At 40.0% G+C, this 25,242-nt stretch overlaps 1 protein-coding gene across 3 annotated transcripts; it reads right to left on the reverse strand.

The window, feature by feature from the left end:
* On the reverse strand, window positions 1-23,929 carry pik3c2a (phosphatidylinositol-4-phosphate 3-kinase, catalytic subunit type 2 alpha). 3 transcript variants are annotated; one of them, XM_079465914.1, is made up of 34 exons: window positions 21,440-21,670; window positions 21,229-21,353; window positions 19,228-20,368; window positions 16,149-16,249; window positions 15,712-15,872; window positions 13,546-13,666; window positions 12,268-12,379; window positions 12,058-12,137; window positions 11,884-11,947; window positions 11,648-11,794; window positions 11,527-11,566; window positions 11,180-11,399; window positions 10,407-10,529; window positions 10,121-10,288; window positions 8,520-8,628; window positions 8,252-8,394; window positions 7,122-7,310; window positions 6,416-6,509; window positions 6,214-6,308; window positions 5,686-5,866; window positions 5,190-5,294; window positions 4,425-4,517; window positions 3,975-4,104; window positions 3,591-3,727; window positions 3,308-3,477; window positions 3,068-3,224; window positions 2,754-2,863; window positions 2,462-2,669; window positions 2,215-2,339; window positions 1,994-2,111; window positions 1,780-1,861; window positions 1,471-1,580; window positions 1,248-1,373; window positions 1-1,091 (listed from the first exon to the last, which is right to left on the reverse strand). In XM_079465914.1, exons 3-34 carry the CDS (start codon window positions 20,302-20,304, stop codon window positions 909-911), a joined length of 5,079 nt encoding a protein of 1,692 aa, XP_079322040.1. In that variant the 5' UTR covers window positions 20,305-20,368; window positions 21,229-21,353; window positions 21,440-21,670; the 3' UTR covers window positions 1-908. The 3 variants fall into 3 exon arrangements, with proteins under 3 accessions (XP_079322040.1, XP_079322038.1, XP_079322039.1); XM_079465912.1 differs by lacking the exons at window positions 21,229-21,353; window positions 21,440-21,670 and adding an exon at window positions 23,847-23,929; XM_079465913.1 differs by lacking the exons at window positions 21,229-21,353; window positions 21,440-21,670 and adding an exon at window positions 23,793-23,929.
* Between the last annotated feature and the right edge of the window lie 1,313 nt (window positions 23,930-25,242).

The raw sequence follows: 25,242 nt of genomic DNA on the forward strand, positions 1-25,242 counted from the left end.
GACATTGAAACACATTTAATGTGCCTTAAGGACAGAAACAGAATGAAAGCAAACATTGTTTCGGTAAGGTTAGATAGGTATCCAATAATAAATAACCGGCCATGTTAATATCAATTCAAATGTATTTTACAGTCAACAAAAGTGAGTGATGACAATTCTTACATCATTTAAAAAATGCCTGAAGGGTGAACTCATCCATTATTATGCAGCTGAGCTCTGCCAGTAGATTTAGCCACAGGTGCTAGTCCCTTTTCAACAGGGTTCATTATACAAATGAAAACTCAGAGTCCCCTGGTGCCGAAGCCTTCATTAAAAGGGATATCGCCACTAAACCAGAACATTTAACCCTACTGTACAAAGCAGGGATTTCAGTCATTTACACCAAACATATTGAGAAAAGCCGAAATGACAGGACAGCAAATGAAGGCACCCTGTTAATATTCCCTATAGGGGTCTCTCGCGTGGATTCAGTTCATTTGGCACGTTAATAAAAGCACAGCGAGATCTGCCGTGCTTCGATAACTCAAAACCTACTACTGTTTACTAAATGCATATGTAGAAAAAGAGAGTGTAAAAACGAGCCGTTTTAAAAATACAGGTGTGGATCTCTCTATATATATTTATATAATAATATATAAACTCTTCTATAAGTGAGCCATTTTGGTCCTCTTATGTTCCAAATGTACATAACACAAATGTAGATTTCTCTTCACACACACAGTGATTGCTTGTTTCAACAAGGAGTAACCTTGATTAGTGTCAGAGAGAGAGAGAGAGAGAGAGAGAGAGAGAGAGAGAGAGAGAGAGAGAAGAGGGTGGAGAGCTTGGGGAATCGGGGTGCTCCTGTAAGGGCACTTGCTCTGGTCCATCACTCTTTGTGGGAGACTGGTAGAGAGGGATTGTTGGATCTAGAAGTACGGCACCGTGGTGAGCTTGTACCACTTGACAGTCTCTCTGCTCAGGTCAAAGTCCTTAATGCTGAGGGTAATGCCACCCAAAAAGCAGTTCTCTCGCAGAGACTCAGCACTGAGAACGCTCAGTTGAAGCTCCCTTTGTTTTAAGGTTTCCTTACTGTGGCCACTGTACACCAGCTGCAAAGATAAAAGTGCCAGGATTATTCATTTATTTAATCTTCTTACCTAATATGGATACCTGTCATTTGTAAATCAGAACAATTTGCTTACATTCTGTAAACAGTTCGACCAAGCCCTCATAATTGTTGGATGGGTTTTAGAAGTCACACTTACCATTTCATTAAACGTGGGGTTTCTAGTCTTCCTCGCAATCTTTGTCTTGCGTTTGGAGGTTTTGTGAGGGTCTGGTAGGAGGTACGTTTTCACATAAGGGTTTGGATCTGCCCCGTCATTCGAGATCTGTTTTGAGATTTAAAAAGTCAAGTATACATTCAGAAAAGAAAATGGGATGTTTCATCGAAGACCAGGATCAGTTTGAAGATGTTTCTCCTCTTACCAGATCTTTAATGTGCATGACCATGATAAAGAGTGTGCTGTTTCTGTAGGACACCGAAAGCTTCACCTCACCCTCCACCTGGCCGGTGCCGGGACTCATAGGAGTCATCTCTGGAAAATGGACGAAGATTATTTAAAAACCAATAATGGAAATTTGATTTTTCCGATCCTAAATTTAAAACCCTTAGGTCACTATAAGTCATTCATATCACCATGCATTCATGTCGAATAGTTTTACTTAGGAGTTGTGTGCAGAATCCATAACATTGCATATAATAATAGAATGATGGTTTTAAATCTGATGACATGCCTGGAAGTTTTTGGAGTCCTTCAACCCCCTCTTGCTTGTCATCTCTTGCAATAGGGTGGAAGAAGGTGTAGATAAGATCACACTAAGGAAAAAATACCAACACAACATCAACTATTATAATTTATAAAAAATAATATTGCCTTTCCATTGACAAGTGTATATATATTTGCCAGTTCATATGTTTATATATATGATACATTCTCTGTTTGCCCACCTGGCTGACTTCTGCCGAACTCCTCATCAAACTGTGCACATAGCTGTTCAATTCCACCTTCCTCTTGGACGCTACATCCTTAATGTGTGTGCGGCCCAGCACCATTTTACTGGGGAACCTATAAACAGGAAAAGTAGTTTTTGAAGTACATCTCTAGAGTAGAGATCACAAGATTTTAAAAACCATTCCTCGAAAGAGTTTGACATTAGTATCTGATATACCCTGGTAGCTTCCATAGAGAAAAGAGAATGGTCAACTTGTTGTGCAGTTCCTGGAACTCATCAAATGTACGGAAGACAAACTGTGGCTCGCTCTGACCTTCCCTTAGCAGCCGCACTGCATACGTCTGTTAAAAAATGACAATTTATCTGTTAAAAAAATGACAATTTAATTCTTCCTCATTACACACAGGAGTTATGCATATTCAAGTTACACATACCATTATGACATCATATTATATAATCTTACATAGTGCTTGTCAGGGTTGTATCTCTTTTGAAATGAATATATGGAGGCATCCTGTATTCGGCCGTCCTGCTTTATGGTGTATGTTCGAGGTGCGAAGGACAGAATGGGCTCGTCGTTGGAGGGAAGACCAGAGAAACGCAACTGGGCCAAATTATGGATAAAGAAATTGAACTTTGTTGCCACACTGCCCAGGCTGGATTCAATCAACCTGTAAGGATTAAATACGGAAAAAATCTATAAAAACATACGGGGGAAAAGTCAAGGGGAACCAGATTTCTGAAATAAAATCTACCTGGTGAAGAAAATGGTTGCCTCTGCATCTGAAGTTTGAGGTTGAAGAGCATCGTAAACATATTTAAGATCTTGGACTCCAGTCAACTCGGGTAAACCTGACTGTGTCATCTGTTTAAAACACACAGTTACGAAACAGTGAGTAAATAAAGTCAATACGCAGTCAGTCCTGGATGAAGAAAAACGCATCATTGAATACAGATTTGTGCAATGGCTTATCGCAAAATGATGTTGCCAAAACCATTTGCACAACATGGCCTACACGTAGGTGTTGACAATAGAAGACTTTGTATGCCAACACAATGACTGCATTACCAGAGAGAGAAGGTTGAGGAAGAGGTTGGAGTGTTTGCGTATCAAGTTGTAGGCTTGTGAGCAAAGGTCAACGAAGAGTTGGAAGCGACTCGTGGGTCTCTCGCCTCCATTGATGACGTAAGCCATGTCAGAGGTTAAGACAAAAGGTGCACGGTCCCTGCAGAGGGAAAAAAGATTCAGTTAAAATAATACAGAAAAAAAAATACAAATTGTGCATTTGGGGATGAAGTCTTCTCTCACCTTTTAAAACTCCCGATCATTTGTGCATGACCTAAGAACTTGCCAAAGTCTATGTGGAACATGTGACCTGTGGAGCGCAACATGATGTTGTCGTTGTGGCGGTCACAGATGCCCAGGATATATGTGGCTACACAGCATCCTGCGCAAGTGTAGATGAAATTCTCAGAGGCCTAACAAAAATATGGATATGAAAAATAAGATCCCAGTTCTTGCTGTTCTAGAAATCGGACTTCAGCAGCCATGGATTATTATTTAGTTTATAAGTGTGACATTTTAAATGCACCTTCTCATACTCATCCTCAGCAGGGTTGTACTTGCGAAGCCACCCGGCCAGAGGTTTGTCCTTGAATGAACCGGTAACTCCATACTCTACCTGAATCTTCCTCAGCGTTTCTGAAGACGGCACTAATTCCACCATGCCTGTGCAACCAAATGCAAATTTATGATTAATAATCCTGAAATAACTGTGAAAAGTCAATTAAAAGTCATAATTTTAAATCAAACTAAAGCGCTGTTCCTAACACATTGTACTTTTGAGTGAAACACAATATTAAATGTGAAATTTTAAGGGTAAGTTTTGACCTTATGTTTACTAGAAATTCAAATTCAAATGTTTTTTTAGTTTTTTCCTATGATTACAAAAGTTTATAAGTAGATTACAACATACCTTTATCTTTACCGGTTGAGATGCATTTGAAGTTCACGATCCGCAGGTCCAAACCCTCCTGCAGCCAGATCCGATCCATGATCCGGATCATCTGAAGGGCCAGCATGTCCTGCCTCAAATCCTCTCCAACCTATATTACAGCAAAGAGCAACACAGAGTTAAGATACGCCTAAAATGACTGCAAAGAAGATTTTATAAGTATAAGATATAACCACCAGAGGGCATACTCGAGGCCAAGTTCAAGTTTAAATGTGTTTTGTGTGCTGGCCTCTTCTAATGAGAAGATTAATGAGTGTTTTTATATGAAAAGTATAATTACACCATTTTAATGCATCTTTCCAGACAATTTAGAGGAAACCGATAACCCAACTGCCTAACATAAACACAACTATAGATGCCAATTCACTAAATACTGTTGTTAGCTCTAACATTTTCTACGTTGTTTCACACCTTAAACATGACGTTAATCTCATCTCCCAGCGGGTCTGCATTTACCAGTGCAATCTTCAAAGGAACAGCGTTGGAATTGAAGAAGGAACAGGCCTAGAGCAGGGAAACAAAAGCAATAGCAAATTACAGAAGCACAACTTTAGCCTCAGGGTATCAGCTAGATTTCCTCAGCAACAAAGAGGGTCTTTGAGAAGAAGCAGAACCAACTAGAAGATAAAGATGCTGGGATTGAGAGACACTGTTTGGGTCGTGCTGACTGTGCAAATCTCCATATCTGAAACAGGAAGGGGGGAGTGAGCACGGACGATAAGGAAGTGAATCACATGTGAATGCCAGATTTGGTTCCATTTTGTTGGGAAGCAGAGTTTACATGAGAACTGAAGGGACATTTTCCTCGGCTGGGTGGCGTCTGAGGCCTCTAGAGAACTGCGTTAAAATAGCTTGCAAAAGGAGCTGGACTGTTCGCTGTCATAAACATTGTTCTACAAGATCCATGTTAGAATTGTATTTATTATTAATGAAAGCTACAACAAAGTAACATTTTACTTATCAAAGGGGACACCTGACAGGATTTGATAACACAGACCATTAAATCCACAGAGAAATGAAGCAACAGTACAAGTCAAAATTTGCAACACATACATTTGTTTGAATCGTTTTCATGAAATAAGGCAGAACTTGACCTATGGGGAACTAAGGAATAGATATGCATCGAGTAAATACTGTAAAGTAAATATTTACTGTATGTTGGTTTAAGGGACTCACTTTTACATTGAGTTCTTTTGCCACTAGGCTGGGGCTTATAGGAAGTCGACAGTTGTTCTTCTGAAAGAATGACTGTACCCTCTCCAATCCCTCCAGCAGCACCACCTTTAAAGATCAAAAGTTTAGATACATTTCTACAATTTCTACATGACAAATTACTCAAAAGTAGCATTTATTTGCAGTTTGTTAATCAAAACAGAAACATAGATAACTTAATTAAATTTGGCTTGTCCCATCTAAACATGCATGTAAACTGCTTTTCAGATGAGATACCGTATATAACGCTATTTCATTGTCAAATGAAATCAATCGGTCACAGGCTGCTTATGTATATATACACAGTACATAACTATGCCTTCAGAGGTATTTAAAGACCTTACATGAAGCGTTATGATTTCCTTACATTAGAAGGAGCCATTTCTATCTACATACATCGCCATAATACAAACTTTATACGAGTTTGTATTATATTGCTCCCATTGGAGCCACAACATACCTGTCGGGCGGAGCTGCTCGCCTGTCTCACTTTTTCAGCCAGGGCACCCAGAAGCTGCACAAGCTTGGTCTGCTTTTCAAGTTCAGCTCTCAATCCAGCACCACAGGGACAGAGCAGCGCGCCCAGGATGCAGTCGTAACGCTGACCGAACGCTGGGTCCTGTACGGCATCCCTCAGCAGCCTAAATCCAAACATAACCAAAACATCTCAAATACATTCACTCAGTTCAATGTATCATGGTATAATATCATTTAATCTGAATACCGATGGGTCATTTTTAAAGGATCATTTAAAAAGGAATTAAATCGGAGAGATTTATAACAATAAACTGTAACATTAGAACTCAAAAGCGCCCAAAAAAGCATTGAATTCAGAAACTGAAACATTAACATGACATCCCACTTTGCTGAATATTGAGCAGTTTCTGGCTTTTCCAAGAGTCAAACATGTGAAAAATGCTTTTGGTGGAAAAAACGCTTCTTACATTTAAAGTGAACCTCAGAAAAGGGATATAAAGAATGACTTTACCAGTAAAGATAATGTGCTATGTTGATATTTCCCAGAGCTCGTGATAATAGAAACATAACCAAGGCATTGTTGAGGTGACACTCAAACTTCACCGCCTATTGAAACAGAAATCAGTGAAACTACACCAAAACAGCCAAGGGTAATGTTTATAGAAGAAACAATACATATGATATAACATAGGTATAAAGTTGTGTGTGTGTACCTGCACCAGCTGAGGCAGATAATCAGCCAACTCATCATCACTGCTGCTCTCAATCCAGCTCACAGCGACTCTTCTCACCTCTGTGTCAGCAAACCTGAGTTTAACAAGACAATAAGAACATAGTACAAATATTCCATAAGACTGTATGTGCACTTGACTTGTACTTCAATTGTGCTTTTCTTTTTTTCGGGTGTTTTGTCTTTATCATGATAGGACAGTGGAGAGGTGACTGGAAAATGCTGGAAAGAGACACGGGAGCAGGATCGTCAAAGGACCGCATGAGACTGGAATCGTACTCTGGTAGCCGCGAGCGAACTAACGCTATATGTCGGCAGATTAACCCCCAGACTATCGCGCCAACCAATTTTGCTTTTCTGAAATTGACAATTTTTTGGATGAATATCTTGCCTAACACCGTATACTAACCACTCTGATTAACATGGAAAGATACCTCTTATTGCGTGTCGCAGCGTCGTGTCGCATTTGGTTAGGACACGGCTAACTGCTATTTGTGTTTACAAAAAATTATATCACACGGTACATAAATTATTCTTTATGGATGTTCTTTTCTTTAAATGACACCATAATTATGCTGTAAAAAAGAAACTCGTGAGATTATAAAGTGACCAAAATGACAATATCAGTGTAACAGGTCATATGACTGAAAAAAACACACAAAGATAAGACCAGGAGGGGAGATACATACTTTGATTCGAGAAGCTCCAGGGCTGAAACAGGAGACAGAGGCGGCCAGTTGTGCAAAAGCGAGTGGATCTCACCCATACTGCCCCAGTCCCAGCTGGGTGCACTTGCCAAGATCTTGGGCAGGCTGTATTCATAGTCCCGGCAGTAATACCTCTGGTCCCACAGCAGCTGCCTGTCTGCTCGTGTCAGCCTGGTGAAAAGCATGCTGGGTAATTTCAGAGTAGACAGTACACTTTCTGTCTTAAAAGCAGGCTGCAGCCGCTCTAACCAGATGATCCACAAACCATAAAGTTAATGATTCTCAATCCAGACACAAGAGGCACAGGAAACAAGTCACACCTCTTAAATGTGTCTGCACATGTGCAGTCAAGCTTGGAGTGCTGCAGTTGTTGGCACTTGGTGGGCCTTCAGAGACACATTTGTGTACACACACACGTAATGTGTATGGAAATCTGCCTATAGTCTGCACGTTGTTTGGCTGTAGTAAAGCTGACTGAGCTGTCTGTTCGACCACTGCAAGATGCATCTTCAGCTAAACAAGGCACAGCAGCCAACTGCATTTCAGCTCAAAATTCAATGGTGAGTTTTTCTGTATCAGAGTCAGACATAATCAGATTAACAGTTCTAGGTTTTCTTGCTAGCTGTACATGCAGCCTAGTGCATGTACAGAACCTGCTTGAAGTCCAAGATTCACTGTGCCTCATCCATCAAAGTTCGTTCTTCCAAAGCCGCCTCGCAAGACCGGTCTCCACGAAAACACAAGCCCGGTCTTTGCATTCTTGGAATTGAGAAACGGCCACTGTTTTTTGTTAGCTTTACAAGGGGGTTTCTGGACAGGTAACCTAAGTCAATTATTTTCTCTAATACACAGATTGCAAACATTACTGTTTGTGAGATATTGTATTAAGTTACTTTAGGCTGTTATTTCTATTCTATTTCTGGCATCTCTCACTGCTTTCATTCTGTCAAACATTCAATCAAAAACCTACATCTCTCCATTTCAGTTGTATTCATTTACACAGACCCTAAAAAGCTTACCTACAACATTAAACTATTATTTTGCAAGCACTGGTATTTCCTTCAGGAAAAGTATGTCTAGTTTCATCAGAAATTTTTTTTATGTGAATGTACCCAAAAGCAGATGTTCGTGCACACAGCTTCTCTATCTCATTACGGTCTCCTGGATCCAGTGGGTCTAGAGACTGAGGGTCTGGGCAGCCTTTCTCCTGTGGTCCAACATACAGCACATCCACTGCTGGACTGGGAAAGTCAACCTGTTGGTGGCCATACAAATATACTTACTTTTAGTATGTAATATACTTACTTTCATCTGTATGTAGTGTACACTGCAGTGTAAACGTAAGTTTTATAAAAAGAAACATGAGTTTATAGGAAGAACCTGCAAGATGATCCTTTCTGTTGGATTCCTCCCCTTGCCTGCAGCTCCTGGCAGAAGGTTTTGAGGTGACGTCCACAAGCTCAACAGCATGGTGCCTCTTGAAAGAATACTAAACAACAATATCAGAAATGAATAACTCATAATCTTTCTCCAACATACAGGGATAAAAGTGAACTTTAAAAAAGTTAAAATTTCATCTCACAACCCCAACATGAAGGTAAAGCAAAGCTATTAAATACTTTTGTTGTCAATGGCAAAGGCACACATACAGTATTTAGTCAGCCACCAATTGTTCTCCCACTTAAAAAGATGAGAGAGGCCTGTAATTTTCATCATAGGTACACTTCAACTTTGAGAGACAGAAGTAGAAAACAAATCCAGAAAATCACATTGTCTGATTTTTAAAGAATTTATTTGCAAATTATGGTGGAAAATAAGTATTTGGTCACATACAAAAAAGCCAAATTTCTGGCCCTCACAGACCTGTAACTTCTTTAAGAGGGTCCTCTGTCCTCCACTCCTTACCTGTATTAATGGCACCTGTTTTAACTTGTTATCAGTATAAAAGACACCTGTCCACAACGTCAAACAGTCAGACACGAAAGTCCACTATGGCCAAGACCAAAAAGCTGTCAAAGGACACCAGAAACTAAATTGTAGACCTGCACCAGGCTGGGAAGACTGAATCTGCAATAGGTAAGCAGCTTGGTGTGAAGAAATCAACTGTGGGAGCAATTATTAGAAAAAGACATACAAGACCATTGATAATCTCCCTCGATCTGGGGCTCCACGCAAGATCTCACCCCGTGGGGTCAAAATTATCACAAGAACGATGAGCAAAAATCCCAGAACCTCACGGGGGGACCTAGTGAATGACTTGCAGAGAGCTGGGACCAAAGTAACAAAGGCAACCATCAGTAACACACTACGCCGCCAGGGATTCAAATCCTGCAGTGCCAGACGTGTCCCACTGCTTAAGCCAGTACATGTCCGGGCCCGTCTGAAGTTTGCTAGAGAGCATTTAGATGATCCAGAAGAAGATTGAGAGAATGTCATATGGTCATATGAAACCAAAATATAACTGTTTGGTAAAAACTCAACTTGACGTGTTTGGAGGAGAGACAATGCCGAGTTGCATCCAAAGAACACCATACCTACTGTGAAGCATGGGGTGTAAAAAACATCATGGTTTGGGGCTGTTTTTGGGGCTCATCTTCTTAAGTGGGAGAACTTGTACAATTGGTGGCTGACTAAATACTTTTTTGCTAAATATGACAGGATATTTATCTATCCTGGCATTATGGCCGTTGCCATAGAAATACAATCTGTGACTCCGAAGATGTGCACAGTTCAGAGCAGAACCTTTGTGCTGTCGACTCATAATTAGGGTCATTTCAACGCAATGTTTTGGACTTGAATTACAGTGTCCTAACAAAGCATGACGTGACAAGCAGTTTATCGGAAGATATATGAAGTTGTTTTGAACCAATACGATTTTCTAGAGAACAGGGCCACACAGCAGAAATACTGTGGAAACAGTGGGTTTGTTTCTAATTTCATAACACAATATATCCTGAAAAGTACATGAATGCATGTCTTACCGCCTGAAATCAAACAGGGGCATGGACACTTTTCCCAACAGCTCTGGACCTTTTCGTTGCTTGTTGGAATCCGGTGAGTTGTTAGCGTTCTGATTGAGAACCCCATAGAGAGAAAGACTCAACATGGCCTCCAGTGGTAACAACGCCACCGAAATAGGGAAGTTGATTCTAAAGAGACAGAGTAAGTTATCATCACAAGCAGAAACTGGCAACGATTCTGCTTTTATTTCCCCCTAATTCCTTAAATTGCAGACATGAAGGTGCCAGTGCTATTAAAGACACTTACAGTTCATCCCATTTGATGTGGTAGAAGAAACTCTTGTATGTTCCCACTTTTTTAGACTGGACAGGCTTGAAGAGGTTCCTGCTGTTGTGTGTCAGGGCACACATCAGGTAGTATTTTTCAAAACTGGCAGACAGGAAAGACAAGTTATAAAATTAAAAAAGACGAAAATAAAATGTGTTTTGGTATTGTCTGTAGAAATATTTCATGATGCTACAAATAGTGCTCAAGTAATAAATCAACAGTAACATCATAGAAAAACATCAGTAACAACTCAAAATACTCCCCGAAGAGATCAAATTTTAATTTGTCACAGAACCCTGACCCAGTCCTGTCTATAAACACAACCCTGCTGTTCTGTTCTCGGTTCTCAAGTCTATTTCGGTCATAACAGATAAGTGTTGCTGTTGAGTGATGATAAATAAAGGCAGACATTAAGGGTGGATAACTGTGATCCAATCAGCAAGAGCTACATAAGATTAGCTCCGCCTCTGCAGGTCTCAACAGTCTAGCGTTCACCCAAGTTTGATGATAAATAAAGACATTTTTACTAAAATTACTCTTCATGTGACACTTGAACATTTTAGAGGGACAGCTCACCCATCACAGTGCTTATTTAGAACAAGAAGAATGTATATTCCAATACAGGAAGACTAAATGGATTTTATATGAGCATACATTTATCATGTATTTAGTTTTAATTAATACAACTGCTCTAATGGTTTGGACTAAAGCATCAGAAATACATCATTCACTTTTGGGAACACAGTCCTCACCTGCTGACCCAGGCTGCAGGAATGCCATGTACAGCAAACAGGGTGAACTGTAGGTGCTCTGTGGTGTCCGAGGCCTCTTTGCTACCCCTCTCATCCTCCATACGCTCTTCCATCGAGCACGTGGGGGCAGACGGGCAGAAAGAGCACAGGTAGAGCTTGGAGAGGTCATGTATAGCATCTGTGAGCGCTGATAAACTCTCTTCCACTGGGCTTGAAAAACCTGAGGTGTTGACGGATACAGAAAACAGCCGCAGTTAGTTTAATTTAACTTATAAATACTTATATTACATTGTAACTTTTTAAACAAGAGTTTGTTGCACAGTAAGAATTTTCGGGTTAGAACTTACCATTGACTGAAACTGTAGAAGCAGAGCCTGTGGCACCAGCCTGTCAATAAAAAAAAGTGTTTATGGATCAGATATGTAAATCCAAATAAAAAGGAAATAGTGACCAAAAATGGCCTCTGACCTCTGGAGAACGTGTTCTAGGCAAATTGACAGAGCGTTTGAGCCTCTTGATGGCATCAGTGATGGCTGGTGTCTCAATTTTATCCAAAGCACAGCACAGATTTTTAACGCACTGAACCACATGGTCCACTGTTTTATACTGTGTGCTCTGTGAAAACGAAAGGTGAGTGAGATAAACGGCTCCTTATCTATTTTCAATTTCCAGTATTTCAGGTAAATTCAAAGGCAACAGGCTACCTCATTCTGAAGGCAGATGTTGACTTGCTTATGATAGCCCTCTATGTGCTCAGCAAGTCCCTCTCTAAAGAACACGAAAAAATGGAAAGGAATAAGAAAAATTAACAAGCACAATCCGCATGTGGCTTTCCTGACCTTCAGTAGGGCAGAAGATAAGATGGAGCACATTCCTACCTCGTGACTGACTCTTTGAAAGGCCTTTCCACCAGGCCAAGGAACTTCTCCAAGTCAATAGGGGCAGTATCATCGTCTGCCTGTTAGCGCGCACACACAGTTAGAAAACATATATTCCATATATTGAACATATATTTATTTGTCTCAAGGAAAGAATTAACTGATTTATAAAATGGTAACTGTAATGAGTGAAAGGTTATTTATTATTACCGTTCGAGCTAAATCTCTTTTCATTGTGCTAAGAAAAAGGAGCTGTAGTTTAATCTCGGTCTCCCACTTTCTGCAGTCCTGCACATACTCGTGGCTGCCTAGACTGTGTTTACTGAGGGATGATATAAAATATGTTTTAGACACATGACAATGACTCTGAATGAATAAAACCATTAACGCATGCAGGGGGTTAAAACCTCAGTCCAATACACTAAAGCGCTGCGTTGCACAACAACGTCATGACGAAAACACGACTGAAAGATCAATACAGTCAAACCAAAATTAATTTAGACACCTTTATCAATTCTTGATTTGCTATAGTTTAGAAAATGGTAATAAAAATGACAAGGACTTTGATAAAATTAAGAGTACAGTTAGATAATACCAAGAAAATGCTTAATTCTGGATCTAAAGTATGCAAAGATCACAACACAATAAAATAAGTCTCAAGTAAAATTTGTAAAGAATATGAGATCCAGTTCCAATAAATGCAAGAGACATGTTCAGGGTAACTATAGGGCTTTTCACACCTGAAATCGTAAACCCCGGGTTATTCTTAACCCCAGGTAAACAGAATCCTGGGTAATGTGTTTCACGTTTCACATTGTTTATAATTTACCCTGTGTATTCATAACTTGACAATTCACACAGTACATCACTAAACCCTGGGTTAACATCCTTACTTGCATATTTGCCATGTCAACAGTAATGATTGGATAAATACTGCAGCGTCTAACTGACTGAATAATAATAGTGCGTGGTCCCTTTAAACAAATACCTTGTTGTTCTGAATCCGAGAAAAAAATGACACCTCGCAAAACCTTTTTGTCTGTTTTAAGCCTCCTAAGACATAACTTACTCATATAAATAAAAAACTTGTTTACACAGTGCATGGGGTTTCGGTGACTGCACACAGCTTGTGAAATGAGGTAAGCGCTGTTCAGTGTTTGATTGGGTGTCCGTTGCTAAGCGTCTCAACAGCTGGTCGTATCATTCTACCCCAACTTCGTTTCACACTGCACACTTTTGACACCGCAATGCAAGGTTACCCCTGCAAAAGTGGTGCTAACCCTGCTCCGAAAAACCCTGCTTCAAAATTACAAGTGTGAAACGTACATTAACCCGGGGTTAAAAGCGGGTTTAAAATAAAGATAACCTGGGGTTAAGCGCAGTGTTTAAAGCCCTTCTGTGTTTTGAAAGACCAGAGTCTCTTTATAATAACTTTGTTATGTAATACAACAGAACGCAAGACATAAAGAGAAAGAAAGTAGGACTAACCTCTGCAGAACCTCTTCCTGTCCGCAGACTTTGAGAACATAGCTACTGATGTCCACCTGATTCAGATCATCATGGACCCAACACAGAGCCTGCATGATGAGCAGATCCACTGGAGAACTCACTAGAAAGACAAAGAAAACATGCAGTAAAAATCATGGACAGAGAAAACATTGAGTTGATAAAATGGTGAAGTGCACTCGTATATGTATAGAAATAATAAATACATCACTTACTATAACTTCTTTCACCATCAAAACATCACACAAATCAAATTCCAGCAATTCTATGCAAATATACCAAAACAGGCAATTTGCGTCACTACTGTTCGCGGAAAATTCCAGTCGCTCAACATTTGGGAGAAATTAGTAGGCGTTCACACAAGATGCGGTTCAAACAACTAGACACAATGAGCACTTTAATAGTCCAGAGTGCTTTAGCCTTGCATTTTTGACAGCTTCTAGTGTGAGAAGCTCAAATAAACAGCCACTCAAAAGCCAAAGACATCTGGCGCACGTAGGCCTAAACAGACCAACAATTAACAAAATAGTGCAGATGTGTGAGATATTGTGCTCTAATGGAAGCAATTATGAACCTTGAGGGGAGCTCATTCAGGTGGAGGAAAACCATGGCACGAAACAGCAAAAACGTATTTGGCATGAGATGTTCGAATATCTGGATCTGAGCAAAAATAAACCTAACACCATATTGTTCATGGTCACCCAGTGCTGGAGCAATAACAGGCCCCACACCCATTCTTGGAATGATCCTCTTTTCAGCCAACCAGTGATGCTGAGGAATGGGCTCTTCACGTCTGCCCTGTCAGTCAAATTTAAACGTCTGGTGTCCATGAGGGGCAAATTGGTTCTATATGACTGTGGGAACTCAATCGGTGTCTGCCATCCTCTCTTGTCATGCTACAGTAACAAACATTATGCTTGAACATCAGAAGATGAACGCTTGAGAGCTAGTGTCCTTGATAAAGACTCTACCATCCTATGAATTTCAATTAAAGAAGAAAGAGCTACAATAATATATATACCAATAAGACACATTGTACAGTTTTGTAGAGAGAGAAGGGTCCCATGTTGGGCTCAGAAAACTGAGACTTAATCTGAGTTTATCCTGGCAAAGCCATCATACAACACACGTTCAAAACCCTAATCGCCTTCAACTTTATTTGCTTTCTCTTTCATCTCAAGTATGTCTGGAATTCCTAACATTACCAAGCTAAGCAATTCAAGCCACTTTAACCACAGAAAAGTTTTTATATACTGTACGGAGCTAGCATGAACAGCATTAGCTGTATTCAAAGTGAAAATACTGAATACTGAAGAAAGGTATAGGCGATAAAGTTCAACCTCTTTTCCCCCATTCCTTGCTTGGGAACTGGGTCAGCAGTTTCAGAGGAAAAATAAGCAAGTGTGAACTTGAGGAGAAGCGACACAGAAGTCTGCAACCACCTTGTCAGTTATATAAGAGAGATTCCTCAAATATATCGGTTGTCTGTGAGGCAACTTCAGGGCCTGACGGACACAGTGTCCCTTTTTCCATTTAAGACCATAGTCTATGCTAGACAAAAAGAGCTATGAGGCTTAGGCAGCAACAACCGTGAAAAATTCTTTAACACAAAAGGCCAGTCTTGATTTTCTGCCAAGAATGAGGTAGCCAGAGTCTCTGCACACAAAAACGAGGCCCTGCAGTCTTCATAACACAGCCGCCTCGTGGGCAACTGAGCCAGGGCCACTACAATTCATGGAAAAGCCTTTAACATGCTTCACCACAGACAGTTACCCAGTCGAAAGAGTGCAAGTGACATTCAGGCTGACAAATGAAAAACACAGTAACTGTTATGGGAGAATCAATCTGTGGAGCAGACGCACCATGAAGAGAGAATGCATCACAGTCGCCAAAAAATGCTGTGTACCATTGCGTCATGAATTCCTTATTTGAACGCTTCATTCGCTGTAGACCTTCAAAGACATTTAATGTAAAATTATTTCGGATTTGGGATTTTCCCTTCAAACTAGTAGTTTGGCAAGTAAAATGTCATACAATAAGCTTGGGAACATTTTATTCAATATTTTCTGTGTAATCAATCTTTAATATTCCAAGGAGGTAAGACAAGCTCTCCTCTGCAAAAAAAATATTTGATGCTCAGAAACTCACCATCGCAAGTAAAAGTTACAGGCTGTTGAGAATCTGAAATCTCAATGGACACCTTCACACTGCCTCCATTGTCTCCTCCTGCATCTCTCTGACTGATCACAGGACTGAGAACATAGCCAGGGTTGGTAGAGAGGTTGTCATGAGGGAATTTTGACTTCAGCCTGTAAGCAATAACAAGTAAATTTGTGAGCAGTTCAACCTAACATAGTAAACTATGATGTACCACAAGGCTGTGTCTAAGGTCCTTTTTAATTTCTGTATATGTCCCTTTAGTAATAAGGGGAAACGTGGCAATAGCTTTCGTTGTTACATAGGTGACCAACCTATGGTAACAAAAAAGTATGAAATTTAAAAATTTTATTAAAATGTTTCCATCAAAATCAGATTAGCCCTTATTGAATCATACATCAAATATATTTTTAACAGTCATAACTCACTTTGAAATGTCTTCACAGAATGCTCTGACTTCTATGTTCTGGGCTTCATTTCCCTTTAAGATTGAGTACTTTGAGAGTACATTTGCACTTCCCTTATTACCCTGTAAAAGACAAACATGAATTTGTGGTGACATTGATGAGCGAGCAGAGTTCTCTAACATTCAACCTACTACCATACACTTTCGCCTTCACTGTGGGTGGCCTAACACACAGCCAAACATTTGGTTAATCGGTTTTGTTAATAGCCAGCATTAGTTAAAAAGGTCTCAAATTTTAGTGACATCAACATCTCTGGGTAAATTAGGGACCAGACAGTGCGTTTCTGATTGGAAGATACAGAGTATGTGGAGAATGTGTGGAATGTTAAAAAGACTTCCTGTCAGAAGGAAATGAGTCAAAAAGGCATATCAACATCGAATTATAAAAAAATCAATCAATCAGATCAGAAATATCTGTTTTGTATAAGTGCATTTTCCAGTAGTCAACATAAATTCATTGTAATAAAAACATGGCAAGATTGGGGCGTATTTGTCAGTGCCAATGTGATATTCTGTCTCAGCGTGATCTCTAGTGAGACCATCTGCCTCTAGCACAAATATTTATACCAAAAAACAAAACAGATAGTGAGAGGACAGAATCTGTACATTGATTTCAACAATCAGACATTTTTATACATAACTGAAAATCAAAAAGTGCTACACACATTCTAAATGTGGAAAATGGACCAGATGGTGAACTTCTTTTCAAGAACAACAAAGACGAAATGATGGTTTCTTTATCGCTGTACTAGGGCAAGTCTGTAGGCCTAACCTGAAGGAAAAATGAGATGCCATGTGACACACATTCACAAATTATTCATCCCCTTTTGCATACAGCTACAGTTTTACTGTTCTGGCTGCCCTATATACAAATTCTTCCAGTCCAAACAGACCCTTTCCTCAGGTTAAAAGTTTGAGGGAACTGCCAAGAAATGCTCAGGAATGAGTTTATGGAGGAAGTTGGCTCACACAAAGTTCGGCGTGAACTTGAACCGAAGTAAAATTCCACTGACATAAAATCAGCCTGGAATAGACATGATGGTGAATGCAACTTCCTCTCTGTGATCTGAATAAACCAGAAATTCTCACTGACTTCATACATTTCAATAAACATGACTGAACTTCCGTCAGAGGTTTAACAATCACGGATAGTGCTGACAAAAGAGCACTTGCCAGTAAAGGATGACCGAGTCATTTGTTTATATAATGTAATTATTAACAGTTGCCTTAAATAAACAGTTACCAAAATACTGAAGTAAACACTTGACAGCCAATGTATGTTTTGAAAGTAAGTTTACAAACATACACAAGAGTACATGAGCTACTGTGCAGCTCTGGGACAGACATAAAAATATCCAAACGGACACTAAACCCAAAACATTATAAAAAAAACAATGTTGATGTGGTAACTTGAACCACTGCGGATGGAGTAATGGCTACTTGCACTGAGCCTGTTAATACGTGACAATAAACAGATATTTTGCGCTGTGTGTGCTGATGGGGCTAGAAGTATCCAGGGCTTTTGATAACAGTATCTGATGGTCTGTGAGGTAAAGCAGAGTAACTGTACACCGAAGATGAAGCTCAGATTAGTTTCCGTGCTCTTTCGCACACTGCCATAGCAACTGTGAGCTGTGCTGCCCTCCTCCAGGCATGTCAGGCGAGAACCCACGGGGGGAAAAAAGCTAGCTGGGGCTTGTCTGAACTAATACGATCAGCAGCAGTCTTTATGGCACAAACAGGCGAAGACAAGAAGCTTTGTACTATAAAACACAACTTGAACCAGATTTACGTGATCCAAAAATATGATGATATTCATTTTACTAAATCTTTAAATGGACGACTATAAAGGGAAAGATCATTAGCCTGAACATTCTTTGTTCCTTAAAGTGATAGTTCACACAAAAATAAAACATCTGCTGTCATTTAGTCACCCTCTTGTGATTTTAAACCTGATTGACTTTCTTTTGCACAACACAAAAGAAGATATTCTGAAGAATATTGTTAACCGACACCCATACAATTGCATTGGTTTTGTGTCCATACAATAGTAGTGAATAGGTGCCGACGTTGTTCAGTTACAAACTTCCTTAAAAAATCGTTTGTGTTCTGCGGAAGAAACAAGAGGGTGAATAAATGTTTAATTTTTTCCTCATCTTTCACGACGGGTTCTATCAAAGGCAATATGAACACAGATGTTCCTTTGTGCACAGCTTTCAAACATGACTAAACAAAAGAGAAACTATGATATTTGTGCTGCTATATGGAATTGTGCGATGAAGTAAAGGTTCGTGGAGCTACGGCAAGAATACTTTTGCCTGCTTCCTCAAGCAAATACCACAACAGGGAGATTAAAAGTAAATGTTGGTGAATGATAGCAGAGGGGCTTTTGGAACATTAAACAAGTAAATCAATCATTCTGATGATGCGTCAGCCAGTATAAAACACACTGCTTCAGCAGCCACTGTTTGTTTACGCTCTTGTTTGTGGACAATTTGGTTTGTGGACGTTACTCGCAAGTTCCGCCTTCTTAATAAGATCATGCACATTGCAAAAGGTGAATAGGTATCGATAGATTTCATCGGACGCACACACCTGGCCCAAAGTTAACTTCCTCTCTGTGTTTGGTTACAATTCATTTTTAATTAAATGTATATTCATATTAGTTGACATTTATATTTTATTGTATATCAATTGTATTACATTAGTTTAAAACTACGCAACAGTTATTGATTCTTTGCAAAAGGTCTACCAAAAGTTACGTTTGGGCATTATCCTGCTCAGAAATGAACATTATGAAACAGGAAGTGGGATTTCTGGGAGATAACACACACATTTATATTCCCGCCCCATAAGAAATCAAAGTCTCACACACTACTCTCATGAAGTCATTCTTTATTTTGGCAATCAGCTACAGTGTTTCTAAGTAAAGAACAAAGATAAAGCAGGAGTCTAGATCAAATGTTGGTAAAGTGAAAAGACCAAGCACCATTTGAGCGTGAGTTCCAATCAAACCATGTATAATGAAGTTTCTCTCTTACCTGTATGCTTGGGTTGTGCGAAATTGAGGTTGTAGGCATGTGAAGGGACTGGCTTTTAGTAATAGCCGCCCCTGTTGATGGTCTTCTGGGTTGACAGGATGCGTGAACCGTGCTCTCCACCTCAATTGGAGGACTGCTACGATCCACACCCTCAGGTTCATCTTGAAGAACAGCATCCCATGGGTCCTTCGCAGTCCCACACTCCTCTATGTAAGGACAACCTGATGCATTGGGTGACTCATCCAACTCCACCTTGCGCTTGCTCAGCGGGTCCAAGTCCAACCACTCAAATCGGCTATTGCTGGGAGTTTCCGAGGGCTGGGGCACAGGTTCCAGAGACTTGGCACTGTCCGGGTCTACATCCATGATGGAGGACCTGCCGTTCTTCAAGTATTCCGAAGTGCTGGCAATCTTGTCAAATAACTTGGCCATTTCTGGGGTGACGGCCGGCTGCGAGTAGACCAGAGCAGCAGGTGGTTGGATGGGTGTAAAGGAGAGGTAGTGGGTTGGTTGGGCAGGAAGACTAATAAAGGACTGCATGGCTGGACTAAAGCCATTCTGGAAGGAGCACGGAGGCTTCGGGAAGGGAGCGGAGGGGAAGATGGAAGTCTGTTGGTGTGTCGGGGTGGGTAAAGCAGAGTTGGGCGTCCAGTGAAACGAAGCAGGGTTGAACACATGTCCTCCAGGATACGATGCGCTGAGATTGCAACCTAGAAGAGAAGAAGGTCGTGTAATTTTGTTTGTGCCAAAAGAGTCATCCAGAAGCAGCTTTTCCATCTCCTCCTTGGTCAGCTTCTCAAAATCGATGTCTCCAAACTTGTCCTTTTCTTCTTTCTTCAGCGTTTCCGATTCAGGGAAGACAATGAGGTCTTTCTCCTGCCGGCTAGTGGATGTCTGCGTTGCTGCATTGGGGGCCAAGGCTGGGAGTGTGTGCCTTTTATCACGCTGAAGTTTTGCTAAGGCATCAGCCTCCATGCGCAAAGCCTCCTCCTTTCCCACAATTCCTCTGGGCCGGATCACCCCCGGAGAGGCCGGCCTGTCAAACTTTAAGCCATTGCCACTGGATATGTGGGCCATGGTGTCAGCTTCGCCTTGCTATGTACATGAGGAGACTGGTACTGCTGGGTTCTGACTGAGGTTCCTGTGGAAAGAAATTGAGAGAACATTACATTTCAGGTTAAGTAACTTGGGACATCCTAACTATGTGTTCTGTGCCAAATATGACGTGCTGGTTGTGCTACTTCTAAAGCAGTGGTCAATAAAGCAAGATGCTGTGAGCTATTTTCAACAAATACCTGCCCATTATGAAGTGATTACAAATATGAGGCAAACAGAGCCAGCCAAAAAATGCACTAGGCCATCAAACACAACAGTATCATGGAAAAAGCCTTTAAATGAAGCATAAACATCAACAACCAAATACAGCGGAGTTCATGAAAGTGGCCAGTGAGGGTGTGTCAAACTCTAGATTTAACGGGTGAATGGCAGGCGGTTACAAACAAATACCAGCCATTCCCCTCAGTCTTACAGACCCCAGACATGCCAGCTTGCAACTAAAAGAGGCCCAAACTCGGAGAGAATTGGGCTTGAGCTTCTTAATCACAAATTAAGAAACAGACTAACTTTGAGAAAAAATAAACCTGGTTACTTCATAGTCGATATATCTACACCTCTTTTACAATCAGAATCAACATTGCAAACCCCCATCCCCCCTTATATTCACATTCTTTTATGTTACTGCCTTATCTTAAACTACTTTAAATAAATAAAAATACATTAATCTACACTCCATGCAAAATAATGACAAAAGAATTGATGTGTGACAACTTTACAAATGTATACAAAATTTAAAACTGAAATAAGTAAATATCATAAGTATTCATACCCTTTTCTGGGACACTTGAAAATTAGCTCAGAAGCCTCAGTTTTGCTTGTTGATGTTTCTACACTTTAACCTGTGGCTGATTCAATTGAATAAGTATGATTTAGAGCGGCACATACCTCTCAATAAAAGATGCACCAGCTGAAAATGCATATCAAAGTAAAGACCCAGACATGAGGTCAAAAGAACTGCCAGCAGAGCTCTGAGACAGGATTGTATCAAGACACAGATCTGTGGAAGACTCCTGAAAAAGGTTCACAGAATCATGTAGCCTCCATTAATACTTAATGAAAGAGGTTTGGAACCACCAGATCTCTTTCTTGAGCTGACCTCCTGTCCAAACTGAGCCAATGGTGGAGAAAAGGTCTTGGTTAGAGCGGTGACCAAGAAGCTGATGATCACTCTGGTTGAGCTCCATGATCATAAATGGAGATGGGAGAAACTTAGAGATGGACAAACATCACTGCAACACTCCACCAATCTGGGCTTTATTGCAGTGTTGCCAGACTCAAGCCTTTGCTCAGTGAAGACACACGAAAACTTAAAATATGCAAAAACGCTACATTTCAACAAATCTTTCAAATTGTCAGAAGCAAGATTCTCTGATCCGATGAATCTCAGTTTCATGCATCAGGTCTGGCGAAAACCAGGCACTGCACAACACCGGAACAAAACCAACTCAACAGTAAAGTGTGGTGGAAACAGCATCGTGATGTGAGGTTTTTCAGCTGCAGAAACTGGGGCATTTGTCAGAGTAGAAGAAAAGTTCAACGGCACAAAATACAGAGATAATGATCATGAAAATCTAGCCCAGAACATTCAGAGCCTCAGACACTGGAGAAGGTTAATTCTCCAACATGACAATGATCCTAAGCACACAGCTAAAACAATGCAAGAGTGGCTTAAGGACAACTCTGTAGATGTCGTTGAGTGGCCCAGCTAGTGCTTGGACTTAAACCCAATTGAACATCTCTGTATAAATAAACCTGAAAATGTCTGTCTACTGATGATCTCCATCCAACCTGACAGAGTTTGAAAGGATCCGAGGGGAAGCATATTAGACAATTGCCAAATACAGCTTGTCACATCATACCCAAAAATATTTTTAGTCTGTAATGGTGCTTAAACCAACTACTGAGTTTTAAATGACAAAATAACATATAATCAAAGAACAACATGAACATGCTACACACTGAGATAACTGAGATTCAGAGAAAACTTAACAAGACAAGGTGTTCTACTATGCTGGTTTACCAAACCTTTGCAGCTGAAACCTCATGGGAACAGTTTCCACCCCTCGGGTGCATGTCTCGCTGCACTGTTTTAACAATGACAAAACAGTTATTTCTGTACTCAAAAATCCCCTAATTCGATGCTTTTTAAAGCTAGCCTTTCTTCTTAAAGGACTTCAGCAAAAACATGTTGTCGTCTTCACTGTAAAACGGTTTTATCTGGCTCCTGTTTTGCGGTTCAAAGTACAGATGTTATTCTTAATACATAAATGACTAACTAGATCATGACCAAGGCTTTCGGAGGTTTAACTGTGCATTTAGTGACAAATTCTGCTAAAGGAAAATGTGTAAGTGTTTAAACCTGTCATGCTGCTTCTTCTGCAAAAGTGCTTACTGCATCAGACTTGAGTTTTTGGGTGACTAGGCTGCATATAGGCAAGCCTACCAACCCAGAAGTGCTTTGAACGGAGAGCAGGACTCTGAAAAACCCCAAGATCTTGCAAAACATCTCAAGAGAAGACAAATATTTCCCAAGTCAGTGAGAAAGTTCACAGAGGGTGACAAAAGAGGGAATAAATTATAGCCGGCACAATACCCTTCTCTCATAATGTGTGTAACTTGTCATTAAAAAAAAGTTGTTCATGCTTAACCACACCATTAAGCCTACCCAGAGCACATGATTCACATTCATATAACTACAGTTACACAATACCATAACATGATAGCATTCAAGCTAAAGTCTAGCTTTTAACAGGCCAAATGTGCTGAATCCTAACATTTTAATAACCCAATAAAGTTATGCTTGGCAGAATCCATGACAAAACCTGCTTTGCCAGTCTGTCTGCACAACAACAGATTTACTATAATCAATTATTAAACATCACTTCTGTTATTTCAAACAGGAAGAAGTCGTAATGGTTACATAATTTTAAGGTATAACACCTAATTTCTGAAGTTAAATATTACCATATAAGCCAACTACATTGACTTGGAAGTCAACTACATTACTCATATTTACGAATTTAGATAAAAGATAAAAATGGAAAATAAATCTGACTAAATAAAAAATCTAAGTCCAGACGAAGTTTGAAACATATTTAAATAGCCTATCAATGATGCAAAGTATGAGAAGTCAATCTAATCGATTAAACACAGCCACGCAACTATAATAATAAACAGCCCCCCTAGATTGCCAATAAATACAGCAATGCCGCTGATGTCGATGTCAACAAAGTATATCATCTGCTAGAAACGCAATAGACATCACAACATTCCTCACACTTAGTACAAAACAACTTAGATGACACTTAAACAAAATATCTCTCGTATGAAGTTGTTTTCCAAACTTTTCGCAAGGTCTGTGCAAACGTTCCGGGAATCGGCGCGCCAGCAAAAGTAAAAACGCAGGCAAAAGATAAACAAACACCACAGAGAAACTGACAAACACTTACGGCTAATCTTAATTTATGCGCGGTTAGTTTTTGTGAATAAATGACGATTCCCACCTTCAGACTCTCGGAGCTTTGACGCTGCTGGACATTTTCCTCCAGCTGGAAAATTTGCTCGTGTAGTCGTAGACACAAACGTCAGTTCCTGCCGAAGACGAGACGGTAACGATAACAGAGAAACAGCGACATCTGTGGGTCATATGCGATCTCTTTTAAGTAAAAAACAATAATATTTAAGATAACATCCACATAGTAATAGAAACAAGAAAAATCTGATTACATATCATGCTAGGGGAAGATAAAAACAATATTATTGGAATACTTAAAAAAAGTACACAAGCTCGTACAATTCTTATTGCCTTTGGTTTTCACATTAGAGAGGCGCAGAGATGACGTATTTTTGTATGCAAAGCACGGAAGCGAGGTAGCATTTTTGGACAGGTTAAAAAGGGTTTTTGGTAAATCGCTCCAAATAAGGTATGTGGTAAACAAAACCTCTAAATATTTTCACGTTTTATTGTATGAATAAAAAACACCAATTATAACGCGCTTGTGATTTTTAAAAGACTTGGATGGCTTGGACAGTAAACTGAGAAAATGCATCGCAAAATCACACCACGTCCAAATCTCGCGAGAAATTGTGCACCAGCCGGGTATTTCTCGCCTACTTACCAAGGGTGCGTCCGAAATTCCTAATTCCATACTATATAGTATGAGTCATGAATAGTATGTCCGAAACCTCAGTATGCAACAAGCAGTAGGCGAGAAATACCCGGATAGTCTACTACTTCCGCAGAGATTCGCGAGTGTGGATCGGATTGATACTTATCTATCCCATGATGCCACGGGAGCTGAGCAACGGTCGAAATCAAATAAATATAGTGGAAAACTTTAAGGCCGATGTACATTATTAATGCCAATAAATTAAATTCTCACGACTAAATTATGTTTTATCAATGCTTACGTGTAGGTTGTTAATACATCATAAAGACCATAGGGGGTCACGTGACCATAAAACGTGGCTGACGCAGCATGTCCTAAATGTATTCATACTACTCCCACTCATACTACATCGAACGTACTGTTTTAACGGCCGATAGTAGGATACTTGTTCAAATTCAGTACGTACTGTCACAGTATACGATTTCGGACGCAGTACGAGGTTTCGGACATTCGCCTACTGCTTTATGAATAATATATAGTATGAAAGTATGCAATATAGGATTATCGACTGGACAAGCGTTTACCATACTTCCGGACATAAAAAAACGAGTGTGCGAGAGTTTAATGGCTGTATTTCCAGACTTTGACATTTGTTGATTAAGCTCAGGATTTAAATAAATTATGTTTAGTTATTTATTTACACTGTGTTCTACAGTTATCGTATTTGATGCTGTGCTGTATTCCATGCAGTCGGATCGACTTATGCGCTTATAGTGTGATGGTGAGACAG

The sequence above is a fragment of the Barbatula barbatula genome (genome assembly GCF_947034865.1).
Source record: "Barbatula barbatula genome assembly, chromosome: 10".
Taxonomy (NCBI): Eukaryota; Metazoa; Chordata; class Actinopteri; order Cypriniformes; family Nemacheilidae; genus Barbatula; species Barbatula barbatula.

Coding starts and splice junctions, on each gene's coding strand:
- pik3c2a (XM_079465912.1), bottom strand. CDS start 20,304: ATGGCCCACATATCCAGTGGCAATGGCTTAAAGTTTGACAGGCCGGCC. Junction 10,289..10,406: donor CACATCAAATGGGATGAACT/GTAAGTGTCTTT, acceptor CTGTCTCTTTAG/AATCAACTTCCCTATTTCGG. Junction 1,092..1,247: donor ACCCCACGTTTAATGAAATG/GTAAGTGTGACT, acceptor TTATCTTTGCAG/CTGGTGTACAGTGGCCACAG.